Raw genomic sequence first — 14273 nt, forward strand, 5'->3', positions numbered from 1 at the left:
CCACCATGACACATCAATATACACTTATCACAGGGCCAAAATAAAACACAGTGATGATGACACCCAATGCTGGCAAGGGTGTGGAGCAACTGGATCACTCATAAATTGCTGATGGGAATATAAAATGAAATACACTACTCTAAAAAACAGTGTGGCCTTTTTGTTATGTTTTAATTAAGCATACAAGTACCATTCAACAATGCAACTGCATTCCTGAGTATTTATCTCAGAGAAACAAAAAAGTCCAAAGAAAACCTGTACATAAATGGCTATCGCAGCTTTCCTCCTAGGAGTCAAACACCAAGAACAATTCAGATGCCCTTCAACAAGTAAACAGTGAAGGAAATGGTAGCATTTCAAAATACCTACTCAGCAATAAAAAGGAATAAACCACTGAAACACGAGAATCTGTATATATCGCCGGAGAATTATCCCGAATGAAAAGTAAGATACTTGAAATGGCAAAATTAAATACAGAAAAGATGGGTGGTTTCCAGGGGATGGGAGAGGAGCTGATCCATTTTACTGTACCAATGTCAATACCCTGGTTGTGACCTTGTACTATAATTTTGTCAGATGCTACCACTGGAGGAAAGCAAGCACAAAGTTCACGTTCTCTCTCTCTCTCTATTAGCTCTTATAACTGTAAGTGAATCTACAATTATCTCAAAATTTTTTAAAAAATTATTTTTAAAAATTTCAAAGTAACCTCCTCAAAAAAGGAATTAAGTCTTTAATCTACTATACCCCTAAATTCCAGCATTTATCCCAAATATTGGGCTTCCCTGTTGGTTCAGATGGTAAAGGGTCTGCCTACAGTGCAAGAGACCCGTGTTCAATCCCTGAGTTGGGAAGATCCTCTGGAGAAGACAGTGGCAACCCACTCCACTACTCTTGCCTGGAAAATCCCATGGACAGAGGAGCATGGAAGGCTACAGTCCATGGGGTCGCAGAGAGTCAGACACGACTGTATGACTTCACTTTCACTTTCTTTCATCCCAAATATATTCAGAATGTATCTAGTTTATTTTTAAGTATCTAAAATTAAATTTTTCTTAATAAATTAATATTCTACTATGTGAAAATCGTATCCACTGAGCTCTAACAGATATCAAGTCTGTTTTGTAAAAAAATACAATCCTTAATTTAATAGTAAAATACTGAGAAAAGACATTATGTATTGAGTCCTACATGAGACTCTAAAAGATACAAACTCTAGAGAATTCAGATAACACACTATCTAATGTCCAAAGGATGTATCATTTTCTTCACAGGAAGAGACATTATGAACTCAGTTTTTTGACTGAGAAAAGTGGTAGTATTTGAGAACAAAAGTTCTCCATGCTAAGCCATGAAGGCTACAGGACACAATGACATAAAACCCCACTCTACATCAAGTCAACTGTGAACTATTATCAGGCTTCTCTTAACACTTCATACTCTTACTTCCTGATTCTAAAACTCAAGCAGCAACAAGAAAATTCCTTCTATCAATCTTAACATCCTTTTCTTCTTTAAGACTCCCCTTCACTTATGTCATTATGACCCTGGAACCAATATCAAATGCAGAAAGATACAATATAATGTACTATATGTAATATTTTTGAAGCCTAGCTTTACACTCTAATACAACAGAAACTCATTTTGTAGCTTAAAATCAGTTTTATTACAGAATAGATTCAAATGATAGTCTTCTTCTGTCAAAGTCCTTTTCACCATGTTGATTTTTCTATTATGCGCATGACTCCCACACATTTTCATAATACAAATTGGTCATTGAGCACTAACAGTTGCAAATGTAACATAGCTCCTTTGGTGCTATGCTTTGTTTATCATAACAACAGGTAAAGCTGCTAATGGGGCACATGTTCTGCGCTGATGACACTAACAGTAGAGACAGGAATGAAAATTGCCATTATTCTCAAATGAAAGTTCATTATAATTAAATATGGATCTTCACTATGACCTTTTAAGTATCACACATATATGGTTATTTTTATTAGTAAAATTCAGGAAATACAATTTTGAATTGCAATAACTAATGAAATCTAGAAAAAAGACAAAGAAACTTCTTATGGTTAAAACATTAAAATTATCCAAGGTTTTAGGGCTTTTCATTTTAATTTATCTTACTGAAGTATAGATGATCTACAATGTTGTATTAATTTTTACTCCACAGTAAAGTGATTCAATAATACCTATATAAATTATTCAAAATTTTGATTTGTTTAGACATATGAAATCATACTATCAGAAAGAAAAATAATTTGAAAGTTCTTGTAATATTTACAAAAACTCTGTAACTATATTACCTGCCATATTATCTAGTACATCTGAGCCCCAATCTCCTTGAAACACTGATGTTAAAATGCTGTCAAATAAATGAAGCTCCTTTGCACCAACAATTTTGTCACGAAATAAGCGCTGCGCTTCATATGCTACAATTTCTAATACGTAATCTAGAGGATGATTTGAGGATCCTAAAAGAGAAAAAATTTTCTTTGATTATAGTAAAATTCAAATGATTTAAAAATGGGCTATTTCAACAATATGTTAGAAAGAATTAGAGAATGAGAATATACATACCATAATTTTGGCATCAGATAAATAGAAAGAAAAGGGGAAAAGAGTTAAAATTCATTTGTGAATGAGTAGGTAAACTTTTTTGATTATTTAAAGGATATGTTAAACACTATTACCTCTAGTAGTTTAATAAAAATGTCAGTCCCTAAAAGCACATTAAACTTGTTTTGGCTGTAAAGAATAATGATTACATTTTTTCTCAAATCAAGTTTTAATACTGACAATCATAGCTGAGAAAAGGAAGTGTACTAAAATATTACAATTTTCATATCATATTTAATGTTAATGCTTAAATTTAATATCAACATTATTTCAATTATAATTTTTAAAATACTATCATTACAATACTCATTTATCTATTACAAATATAATACATAGCATAAATACAGACAGACACACTATTACATTCTAAAGAAAGATAAGTGATTTGAAATCACAAAAGCAAAACTTACCTCCTTCTAAATCATATCTGAATAAGCCAAGAACCCACTGGGTAAGGATGCAAGGAGTAAAGAAATAATGACTATAATCATCAACTGTAAATTTGGCCCGCACCTGAAAAAAAAGGCAAATGATTCATCCTATTCTTTTAAATTTATAATCATGATGTAAATTTTTCAGTCACTTTAAATTTACAGGAATGTCAGTTTCTACCAGTGAGTGGAACCATATTTCAACATTACTAATTTCCTTAGTTATCTTGTATACTATATTTTAAAAAACTTAAAAAACATTATCTAAGATAGGTTGTTCATAAACTTCAATAAGATGATAAAAGGTTGTCCACGCAAGAAAACAAAAAGTTAAAAAGTCCTCCGGAAAGCCAGTTCACTTCAGTCAGTCAGTCATGTCCATCTCTTTGCGACCCCACAGACTGCAGAACACCAGGCTTCCCAGCCCATCACCAACTCCCAGAGCTTACTCAAACACATGCTCATCGAGCCAACGATGCCATCCAACCATCTCATCCTCTGCCATCCCCTTCTCCTCCTGCCCTCAATCTTTCCCAGTATCAGGGTCTTTTCCAATGAGTCAGTTCTTCGCATCAGGTGGCCAAAGTATTGGAGTTTCAGCTTCAGCATCAGTCCTTCCAATGAATATTCAGGACTGATTTCCTTTAGGATGGACTGGATGGATCGTCTTGCAGTCCAAGGGACTCTCAAGAGTCTTCTCCAACACCACAGTTTAAAAGTATCAATTCTCAGTGCTCAGCTTTCTTTAAAGTCCAATTCTCACATCCATACATGACTACTGGAAAAACCACAGCTTTAACTATATAGACCTTTTTTGGCAAAGTAACGTCTCTGCTTTTTAATACACTGACTAGGTATTTCATAGCTTTTCTTCCAAGCAGCAAGCATCTTCTAATTTCATGGCTGCAGTCACCACAGGCAGTGATCCTGGAGCCCAAGAAAATAAAATCTGTCCCTATTTCCATTGTTTCCCCATCTATTTACCATGAAGTGATGGGACCAGATGCCAAAGGAAAGCCAACTTAAGTGCAAAATGGGAGCTATAATTCCAAGGTGCTCATGGGTGTAAGACAGACCCACTTTATAAACAGCAGGACCGACAGAGTTTTCTTACGTTCAAGAGGTCATTGAACTTCGAACAAATCAAAGTGTCACAACTCATATATCAGCAACGAGTGTACAGCCTATGCCCTCCTCCCTACAGATGGAGCCACTGCTCTTATTCTGGCCTTGATCACCTAAAATATGAATAAATTTAGAAAAACATAGTTTTTTCTTTCCTCACTCCTACTCTGGGCTTTCTATGTGGTGCTAGTGGTAAAGAACCTGCCTTTCAATGCAGGAGATATAAGAGACGCAGGTTCAATTCCTGGGTCAAGAAGATCCCCTGGAGGAGGGCATGGCAACCCACTACAGTATTCTTGCCTGGAGAATTAAATGGACAGAGGAGCCTGGTGGGCTATAATCCATAGGATTGCAAAAAGTCAGACATGAATGAAGCAACGGAGCATTCATGGACTTCTACTCTAATACTATAAAAAGCATCTTCCACAAACATTTCCATAACTTTCACATGCTATTCCCTTTAACCAGGAAGACCCTCTTTCATCTTAGGTCACTTTGTGAATTTCTCTTCATTTTTCAAAACTTAGACCACATTTCATCTCCTCTTAAAAATCTACCACACACAACACAATTAATCACTCCCTCTCTCACGCTGTCTCTGTAACTGGTACATACTGCTAATGATATACATATTGTGTGCCCAGTCGCTCAACTGTGTCTGACTCTTTGTGGCCCCATGGACTGTAGCCTGCCAGGCTCCTCTGTCCATGGGATTTTTCAGGCAAGAATACTGCAGTGGGTTGCCATTTCCCACTGCAGAGAATCTTCCCACTCCAGGGACTGAACTCACATCTCCTGTGTCTCCGGCGTTGGCAGGTGGATTCTTTACCAAGGCACCACCTGAGAAGCCCCTGATACACTTACTACACCATATTAATAGTTTATTTATATGACCAGGTCCTCATTACTGCGTGCACTCTCAAGGAAGAGTGGCTCAGTTATCTTTGTATCCTTAGGACTAGCACTGGAAAGAGAAGGAACTCAATAAGTATCTTCTACATCCTTAATGCCTGTTTTCACGTATCATCCTACTTAATCAGAGTATTTTAAACATTTCCTCACAGACACAGGAAAGAAATAAACATCAAAAACTACTCTCAGGTTTGAATCCCGGAAGATAGAAACTGGTAGAAGTCAGGAGAAAGACCTAGTTTTAGAAAGAAAACAAACTCCATTGTAAATATGCTAAATTTGAGCTCAAAGCAGAATAACCACTTAGCCACTGATTTGTTTTTTCAATGTTTGTTGGGTGTCTATTAGAAACCATGCCAGAAGATATAATAGTGAATGAGGTACACACAAACATCTACCCTCAAGAAAGTTACTCTCTAGGAGAAAAGTATAAACGACAGGAAAATAAAGCCTGAGCATCAACACAGATTAGGATTAAAGGTAGCCCTTCGGAAATGATACTAATAGACATGAAAACTATAATATAAGTGAATATATACCTGTTCATACATTTGTACCATAGATCCTGCTAAGAGATAAATTTTTGAAGAAGAACCCCAAATAGAATGATTCTTCAGATTTTTATGCAGAACTGGTTCCAAATATGCTCCATAAATTGTCTGTAATTGCTCTCTTTCTGGGTAACTAAAAAAAAAAGCATATAAGAAGTTGAAATAACTATTCTAAATTATTATTTTAATGTTAAAGTATAGAAGTGGTTTCCAAACTGTGTGGTTTTCAAACTGTAAGGTTTAGATACCTCCAAGGTTTACTCAAGGGCTTAACCCAGGCTCACAGTCCTGATTCTTACTTCAACTCAATCAGATCCCTAATTATCTCTTGTCAAATACTAAGGATTCTAACAGAGGATTCTAATGAAATTACTTAAAAACATAATTGTTTAAAAGACCACTGATTGTTGGAAAGGACCAGAGGAAAAGTTTGGTTCAGAAAAAGCATTTTCCATTAAGTATAGTCTGTACAAAGAACAGTAATCCACCTTAGAACTATGGAAGTAGAAAACATCAAATAAAATCAACCTTTCCTCCCAAACCAAAATCTATTTCAATACAGCTTAATTGGTGGCTGTAACATTTCTAAAAGAAGAATGTTAATGGATGGGAGCAGTTTAGCACGACAGCATAAAAAACAAGATTTGGAGGACTTCACTGGTAGTCCAGTGGTTAAGACTTCATACTTTGACTGCAGAGGGGCTCAGGTTCAATCCCTGGGCAGGAAATAAGATCCCACATGTCATGTGCTGTGCTCAAAAAAAAAACCTAAAACAGTACTGTGGTTACTAGAATATATATGGATAAGTGTTAAGGCATGTAAGTTATACTTCAGTTATTTTTTTTTTAATAAGGTTTTGTAAAGCAAAATATAACCAAGGATACAATGTCATAAAATTCCAGTTCATGTAACAATCATGGACCATGGAGATGGATGGGTATAACAGGATTAATATCTGTTGTTGTTGTTGTTTAGTTACTAAATCAGGATTAATATTATAGGACACTAAATGATCTAACTCAACCTTGTTCAGATATAAATTCTCTTTTTAGTTATCTTCAAAAAATTTTATTGTATTTTTGATTTACATAACCCATAAAACAGTTAAGCCTAAAACTCAACATTCAGATTCCTGACACTGACATTCAGAGACAATACAAAGTAGTTGTGTTTATTTCTGTTACATAAGAAGCATTGATTAAAGCCTTCGTCACCCTAAATTACTGCTTACAGTTTAGGAAGGGTAGGAAAAAAATAATATCAGAGCTTAAGTTGGACTATTTTTATAGTCTACATTTTGAAGTAATATCATTAAGACTTTCATAAAATGCAATATATAAGATGTCCCCACATCAAACACAATATTTTAATACAATGATACATACTCTATAGCACAAAGACGAACAATAGAAGTAAATCTGGTAGTAAGCTGATGTCTTCCCAGTCTTCCTCCAGCTGACATAGAAGCCACAATTTGAATATTTTCTAAACCAACCCATTCCAAATTTTCATCATAAAATCCTTGATATGTCAGTACCTATTTAAAAATAAATGTTTAAATGTTTTATGCTTAAGATTTTATAATCATAAGATATTTTGCATAAAACAATTATTTCTGAATGAAATCATCCTCTAACTCAAAAATTTGACTGAAATATACTTCAATTTCTTATTTCATTAAAAATAATACTGCTCAAGGTTCTGTGTTCAATGTCAAAAACAAACTTATGGTTACTGGAGAGGTGGTGGGATAAAGTAGAGGTTGGAATTGACATATACACACTATCTACATACAAAACAGATAACAAGTAAGCATCTACTGCCTAGCACGGGAAATCTTCTCAGTACTCTTTAATGACCTGTATGGGAAAAGGATATAAAAAAGAGTGAATATATTCTATATAACAGATTCACTAATGCACAGAAAAAACTAACACAGTATGGAAATCAACTTTGAGCCAATAAAATTTTTTTTTAATTTAAAAAAGACTGTTCAGTTAATGTTAGCTGAACTATGCTCATTTTTAAAATGCTTTTCAAAATAAATATTAAAGTCCAGATCACACTATTAATATAAATCTACTTGTAATTATCAAAAAAAGTGAAAAATTGGGAAAAATATAAGGAAAACAGCTTGGGTTTTTTCTATGCATATTTTAATATATTCAGCAGTTACACAGAAAAGCAAAATGTGAACCTGATTATCAAGCTCTAATTTAGAATTTAGGGTTCCCAATCTGATATAAATCACATAAAGAAAACCTTCCACAATGACTGAGGCTTGCCTGAGGAAACATATTAATATAACTGTTTTTGCAAGAGTGCATACGTAGAAGAATGAAGCCAAAACGTGCGCAACTCTAACACCGTCCTCAGCTTCTGTTTGCAGGAATGAAGGGCAGGTAAACAGTGTAGGGTAACAGCTGTTTTCATTCTTCTGAAATAGCATCTTTATGTAATACTAATTTCTAGATGTAGGAAGATCAAAGAGAGTAGCCCTGGGATAGGAATAAGGTGCTTCAGGAGTTTAATTTCCATTTAATTTCCACAATGGTCCTAAGGAGGGAAGCAGATTTTCTATCTATAAGAAAAGCTAGTGAAATTAAATTGTCTCCAATTATATCAAAACACTTCAGGTGATAATACCCACCTGCTGCAGGAAAGCTATCAGAGTACTGGTGCCCCATTTGTCCAGCCTGGGGAGGTTGATGTCTTTTAGGTACAGAACCAGTCTCTCACAGTCTCTCGGTCTATACACTCGGCCGGTGTTGGTGCTGATGACCATGCAAGTCTGGCTCAGTTTCTGCAGGAGGTGCTGGGAAGTGGTCTGTGTGCTACAGTGAACTGTGGCGATGTGAGTAGACCGCAGTCGGGAAAACGCGTACCTGAGCAGCATCCTGTGAAAGACAAAACACTCGACCGCATGAATGCAACCAAAGAAACATCCTTCATATTCAAAATACAATTTCTATTATTCATGGCATATGTACTTTTGACTGTGCCGGGTCTTCACTGCTGCACAGTCTTTTCTCTAGCTGCAGCAAGCAGGGACTACTCTAGCTGCAGTCTGTGGGCTTCTCTTCATGGGGACTTCTCCTGGCTGAGCACAGACTCTAGGATGCACAGACTCAGCAGCTGCAGCGAGGAGCTCAGTAGCTGAGGATCCCAGGCCCCAGAGCACAGGTTCAGTAGTTGTGGCACACAGGTTTGGCTGCTCTGTGGCATGTGGAATCTTCCTGGACCAAGGATTGAACCTATGTCTCCAGCACTGGCAGATGGACTCTTTACTACTAAGCCACCAGGGAAGCCCCCAAGATTTCTAATTCTAAATATTTTCATTTCTAAATTATTTACAATGTTGCTTAAGGAAAAAGTAGATAGATATGATTTCCACAACTATCCATAGCTACTAAACTAGATTTCTAAGTTTTAGAGTGGAAAAATAAATTCGTATTTTTAGGCATTCTTGAGACTCAGCCAAAAATAAATCAAGGTTCACAAAAAATAGTTTGAAAAAGTATACATAAAAACCATTTATGTACACATAAAAAGTATACAAAAAAATTGTGATAGATTTTCATATACGCTAGAGTATATGACAACCCACTCCAGTGTTCTTGCCTGGAGAAACCCAGGGATGGGGGAGCCTGCTGCCATCTATGGGATCGCACAGAGTCGGACACAACTGAAGCGACTTAGCAGCAGCAGCAGAGTATATAAAATTTTAATTCTTTAAAGTAAATGCTCCAAAGAGGATCATCTTACTTCTAAAAAATGCTCAGTTCAGTTCAGTTGAGTTCAATCACTTAGTCGTGTCTGACTCTTTGCAACCCCATGGACTGTAGCAAGCCAGGCCTCCCTGTCCATCACCAACTCCCGGAGTTTACTCATATCCATTGAGACGGTGATACCATCCAAAAAAATGTTCACCATTTTGCTGTGATTGTACACACAGATTTTTTTAAGGATATCTTCTCAGACTTCTCTGATTCCATCAGGAAACACATAACTTGGCAAGAAAAAAAGAACTTATTTTTCTCTATAGTAATATTATTCTTACAAATAGTGACAATAGAGTCCTTCATGAAAATATACCTGCCTCTTTAACCAAAAACATGTATCAAAATCTGTTAAATCATTTTAGAACAGGTGAGATGCATAAATCCATTATAGGCATCTTGATCATTATTTTTCTGCTCTTACCCTTTGCCACATCCTTCTGGTCCAACAAGAATAAATGGCTGCTTAGTATCAGGACTTAACCAAGGTTTGAAATAGTCTAGACTTCGCTGCATGTCAGGAGTCTGAATGACTGGAAGAGTGTGGCTATTGCTGAAATCATCTGCAGTCAAGTTTTCTGGCTTCTTCAGCACGTAAGACGCTAATCGTCCTCTGCTCGAGTCATAGTATGTGTCCAGTGGTTTGTGAGGGTCTGGAGGAGATTGTCGTGCCCAGTTAAAAACCTTAAGAAGAAGAAGTTATGAAAGATTTTCATATACTCCAAACAGAATATGTGAAATTTTAATTATTTAAAGTAAATGCTCCAAAGAGCATCAAATTACTTTTTTAAAAAGTTCACATGTACAGCTGCTGCTGCTGCTGCTAAGTCATTTCAGTCATGTCCAACTCTGTGCAACCCCACAGACGGCAGCCCACCAGGTTCCTCCATCCCTGGGATTCTCCAGGCAAGAAAATTGGAGTGGGTTGCCATTTCCTTCTCCGGCACATGCACTAAACTTATTAAACATCCTTAATAATTATAGTAACATTTTATCTGACATATTATTCTCTAAATGATCATTCAAGCAAATAAATAAAATTCATCTAGTCCACACATATATTGTATAAACATATTCAACTTCCTATTGAGTTCGTATGAAAACTACAAATAACACAATGTAGGACTCCTAGACCTGTCATTTCCAGTGTAACTGTCCACTGCACTGTCACCACTGCTGCTCTCAAACTGTTCCTCTTTCAGAAACTGTCATCTGTACAGATACACAGCAGAGAGTTAACCCTAATGCCACTCAACACCATTATTGACTTTTACTTTGTACAATAAGACAGAGTGGTAACCATGAGAAGCATCTGGCAACAAAGGCAAAAGACAGGCCATGGAAAGAAAAACACAACAGGGAAAATAATAAAGGGTGGTATCAATGAAACAAAATGACAAAAATGCAGAAACATAATGTTGGAACCAAACCAAATGAATGTATGTTCAAGAATATCAACGGAGGTCAATAGGAAGAAATTCCTTAATATGTAGAATTTGGCTTTACAAACAATGTAGCTGAAATGACTTTTGCACTAAATAAAGAAAAGATCTATAATGATTGCTCCATCTAAGCATTTACAACTGGAAAACTCTTCTGGTTAAAAAAATGATTAAAAATATGCTACTTTAAGATTAAAATGAATTAAATAACTATATTTATTCATATAGCTAAGAAGGTACAAAAATATCTTAACAAAAAACCTAGTCCAGACTTCAGCCTATTAAAAAGTCTTTCATAATTTCATTTACTTTTTAATCGAAGGATAATTGCTTTACAGAACTTTGTTTTCTGTCAAACCTCCACATGAATCAGTCATAGGTATACACATATCCCCTCCCTTTTAAACCTCCCTCCCCGTCCCACCCCTTTAGGTTGATACAGAGCCCCTGTTTGAGTTTCCTGAACCATACACAAATTCTCGTTGGCTATCTACTTTACATATGGGAATGTACGTTTCTATGTTATTCTGTCCAAACATCTCACCCTCTCCTCCCCGCCCCCATGTCCCTAAGTCTATTCTCTATGTCTGTTTCTCCATTACTGCCCTGAAAATAAATTCTTCAGTACCATCTTTCACTACCATTCTTCAGTCCCATCTTCAGGATATATGCATTAGTATACGATATTTAACTTTCTTTTTCTGACTTACCTCACTGTGTATAATAGGCTCTAGGTTCATCCATCTCACTAGAACTGACACAAATGTATTCCTTTTTATGACTGAGTAATATTCCATGTGTATATGTACCACAACTTCTTTATCAAATCATCTGTCAATGAACATCTAGGTTGCTTCCATGTTCTAGCTATTGTAAACAGTGCTGCAATGAACAATGGGATACATGCGTCTCTTTCAATTTTGGTTTTCTCAGGGTATATGCCTAGGAGTGGGACTGCTGGGTCATATGGTGTTTTCATTCCTAGTTTTTTAAGGAATCTCCATACTGTCTTCCATAGTGGCTGTATCAATTTACATCCCCACCAACACTGCAAGAGGATTCCCTTTCCTCCATACCCTATCCAGCATTTATTGTTTGGAGATTCTTTGATGATGGCCATTCTGACCGATGTGAGGTGATATCTCATGGCAGTTTTGACTAGCATTTCTCTACTCATGAGGGATGTTGAGCATCTTTTCATATATTTGGTAGCCATCTGTATGTCTTCTTGGGAGAAATGTCTGTTTAGGTCTTTTTCCCACTTTTTCAATGGGTTGTTGCTCTGGTGTTGAGTTTTATGTATATTTTGGAAATTAATCATTTGTCACCTGTTTCATTTCCTATCATTTTCTCCCATTCTGAGGGCTGTCTTTTCACCTTGCTTATAGTTTCCTTTGCTGTGAAAAAGCTTTTAAGTTTAACCAGGTCACACTTGTTTACTTTGATTTTATTTCCATTACTGTAGGAGATGGGTCATAGCGGATCTTGTGTTGATTTATGTCCAGTGTTCTGCCTATGATTTCCTCTAACAGTTTTACAGTCTCTGGTCTCACATTTAGGTCTTTAATCCCTTTTGAGTTTATCTTTGTGTATAAAGAAGTGTTCTAACTTCATCCTTTGGTACGTAGCTGTCCAGTTTTCCCAGCACCACTTATTGAAGAGGCTGTTTTTGCCCAATTGTATATTCTTGCCTCCTTTGTCAAAAATAAGGTACCCACCCATAGGTGCATGGGTTTATGTCTGTGCTTTCTATCGTGTTCCAATGGTCTATACTTCTGTTTTGTGCCATTACCATACTGTCTTGATGACTGTAGCTTTGTAGTGTAATCTGAAGTCACAACAGTTGATTACTCCAGCTCCATTTCTCTTTCTCAAGACTGCTTTGGCTATTCGGGGTCTTCTGAGTTCACTCAAACTCATGTCCATCAAGTCGGTGATGCCAACCAGCCATCTGATTCGCTGTCGTCCCCTTCTCCTCCTGCCCCCAATCCTTCCCAGCATCAGAGTCTTTTCCAGTGAATCAACTCATCGCATGAGGTGGCCAAAGTATTGCAGTTTCAGCTTTAGTATCAGTCCTTCCAATGAACACCCAGGGTTGATCTCCTTTAGAATGGACTGGTTGGATCTCCTTGCAGTCCAAGGGACTCTCAAGAGTCTTCTCCAGCATCACAGTTCAAAAGCATCAATTCTTCGGCACTCAGCTTTCTTCACAGTCCAACTCTCACATCCATACATGACCACTGGAAAAACCACAGCCTTGACTAGATGGACCTTGGTTGGCAAAGTAATGTCTCTGCTTTCGAATATACTATCTAGGTTGGTCATAACTTTCCTTCCAAGGAGTAAGCATCTTTTAATTTCATGGCTGTAATCACCATCCACAGTGATGTTGGAGCCCAAAAAAATAGTCTGACACTGTTTCCACTGTTTCCCCATCTATTTCCTATGAAGTGATGGGACCAGATGCCATGATCTTTGTTCACTGAATGTTGAGCTTCAAACCAACCTCTTCACTCTCCTCTTTCACTTTCATCAAGAGGCTTTTGAGTTCCTCTTCACTTTCTGCCATAAGGGTAGTGTCATCTGCATATCTGAGGTTACTGATATTTCTCCCAGCAATCTTGATTCCACCTTGTGCTTCTTCCAGGCCAGCGTTCCTCATGATGTACTCTGCATATAAGTTAAATAAGCAGGGTGACAATATACAACCTTGACGCACTCCTTTTCCTATTTGGAACCAGTCTGTTGTTCCATGTCCAGTTCTCACTGTTGCTTCCTGACCTGCATACAGGTTTCTCAAGAGGCAGGTCAGGTGGTCTGGGATTCCCATCTCTTTCAGAATGTTCCACAGTTTATTGTGATCCACACAGTCAAAAGCTTTGGCATAGTCAATGAAGCAGAAATAGATGTTTTTCTCGAACTCTCTTGCTCTTTCCACGATCCAGCGGATGTTGGCAATTTGACTTCTGGTGCCTCTGCCTTTTCTAAAACCTGCTTGAACATCTGGAAGTTCATGGTTCACATATTGCTGAAGCCTGGCTTGGAGAATTTTGAGCATGACTTTACTAGTGTGTGAGAAGACTGCAATTGTGCGGTAGTTTGAGCATTCTTTGGCATTGCCTTTCTTTGGGATTGGAATGAAGACTGACCTTTTCCAGTCCTGTGGCCACTGCTGAGTTTTCCAAATTTGCTGGCATATTGAGTGCAGCACTTTCAAAGCATCATCTTTCAGGATCTGAAATAGCTCAACTGGAATTCCATCACCTCCACTAGCTTTGCTCATAGTGATGCTTTCTAAGGCCCATTTGACTTCACATTCCAAGGTGTCTGGCTTTAGGTCAGTGATCACGCCATCGTGATTATCTTGGTCGTGAAGATCTTTTTTGTACAGTTCTTCTGTGTATTCC

The 14273-nt window shown here is 37.1% G+C and overlaps 1 protein-coding gene across 4 annotated transcripts in view; it reads right to left on the minus strand.

Moving 5' to 3' along the window:
* Window positions 1-14273, minus strand: part of DYNC2H1 (dynein cytoplasmic 2 heavy chain 1) — a 460552-nt gene that overhangs the window by 332377 nt on the left and 113902 nt on the right. For 3 of the 4 annotated variants that reach the window (XM_055422857.2, XM_055422859.2, XM_055422860.2), the window contains exons 42-47: window positions 9849-10108; window positions 8296-8542; window positions 7031-7182; window positions 5633-5777; window positions 3036-3138; window positions 2313-2480 (exon numbers count right to left, since the gene is read on the minus strand). In XM_055422857.2, the coding sequence (XP_055278832.2) occupies window positions 2313-2480; window positions 3036-3138; window positions 5633-5777; window positions 7031-7182; window positions 8296-8542; window positions 9849-10108 (1075 nt within the window). The remainder of the gene's footprint in view (window positions 1-2312; window positions 2481-3035; window positions 3139-5632; window positions 5778-7030; window positions 7183-8295; window positions 8543-9848; window positions 10109-14273) is intronic. The other variant, XM_055422858.2, reaches the window with a different exon arrangement.

The sequence above is a fragment of the Moschus berezovskii genome, chromosome 14 (assembly GCF_049115385.1).
Source record: "Moschus berezovskii isolate FMDL1 chromosome 14, NW_MosBer_1.0, whole genome shotgun sequence".
NCBI classification, from domain to species: Eukaryota; Metazoa; Chordata; class Mammalia; order Artiodactyla; family Moschidae; genus Moschus; species Moschus berezovskii.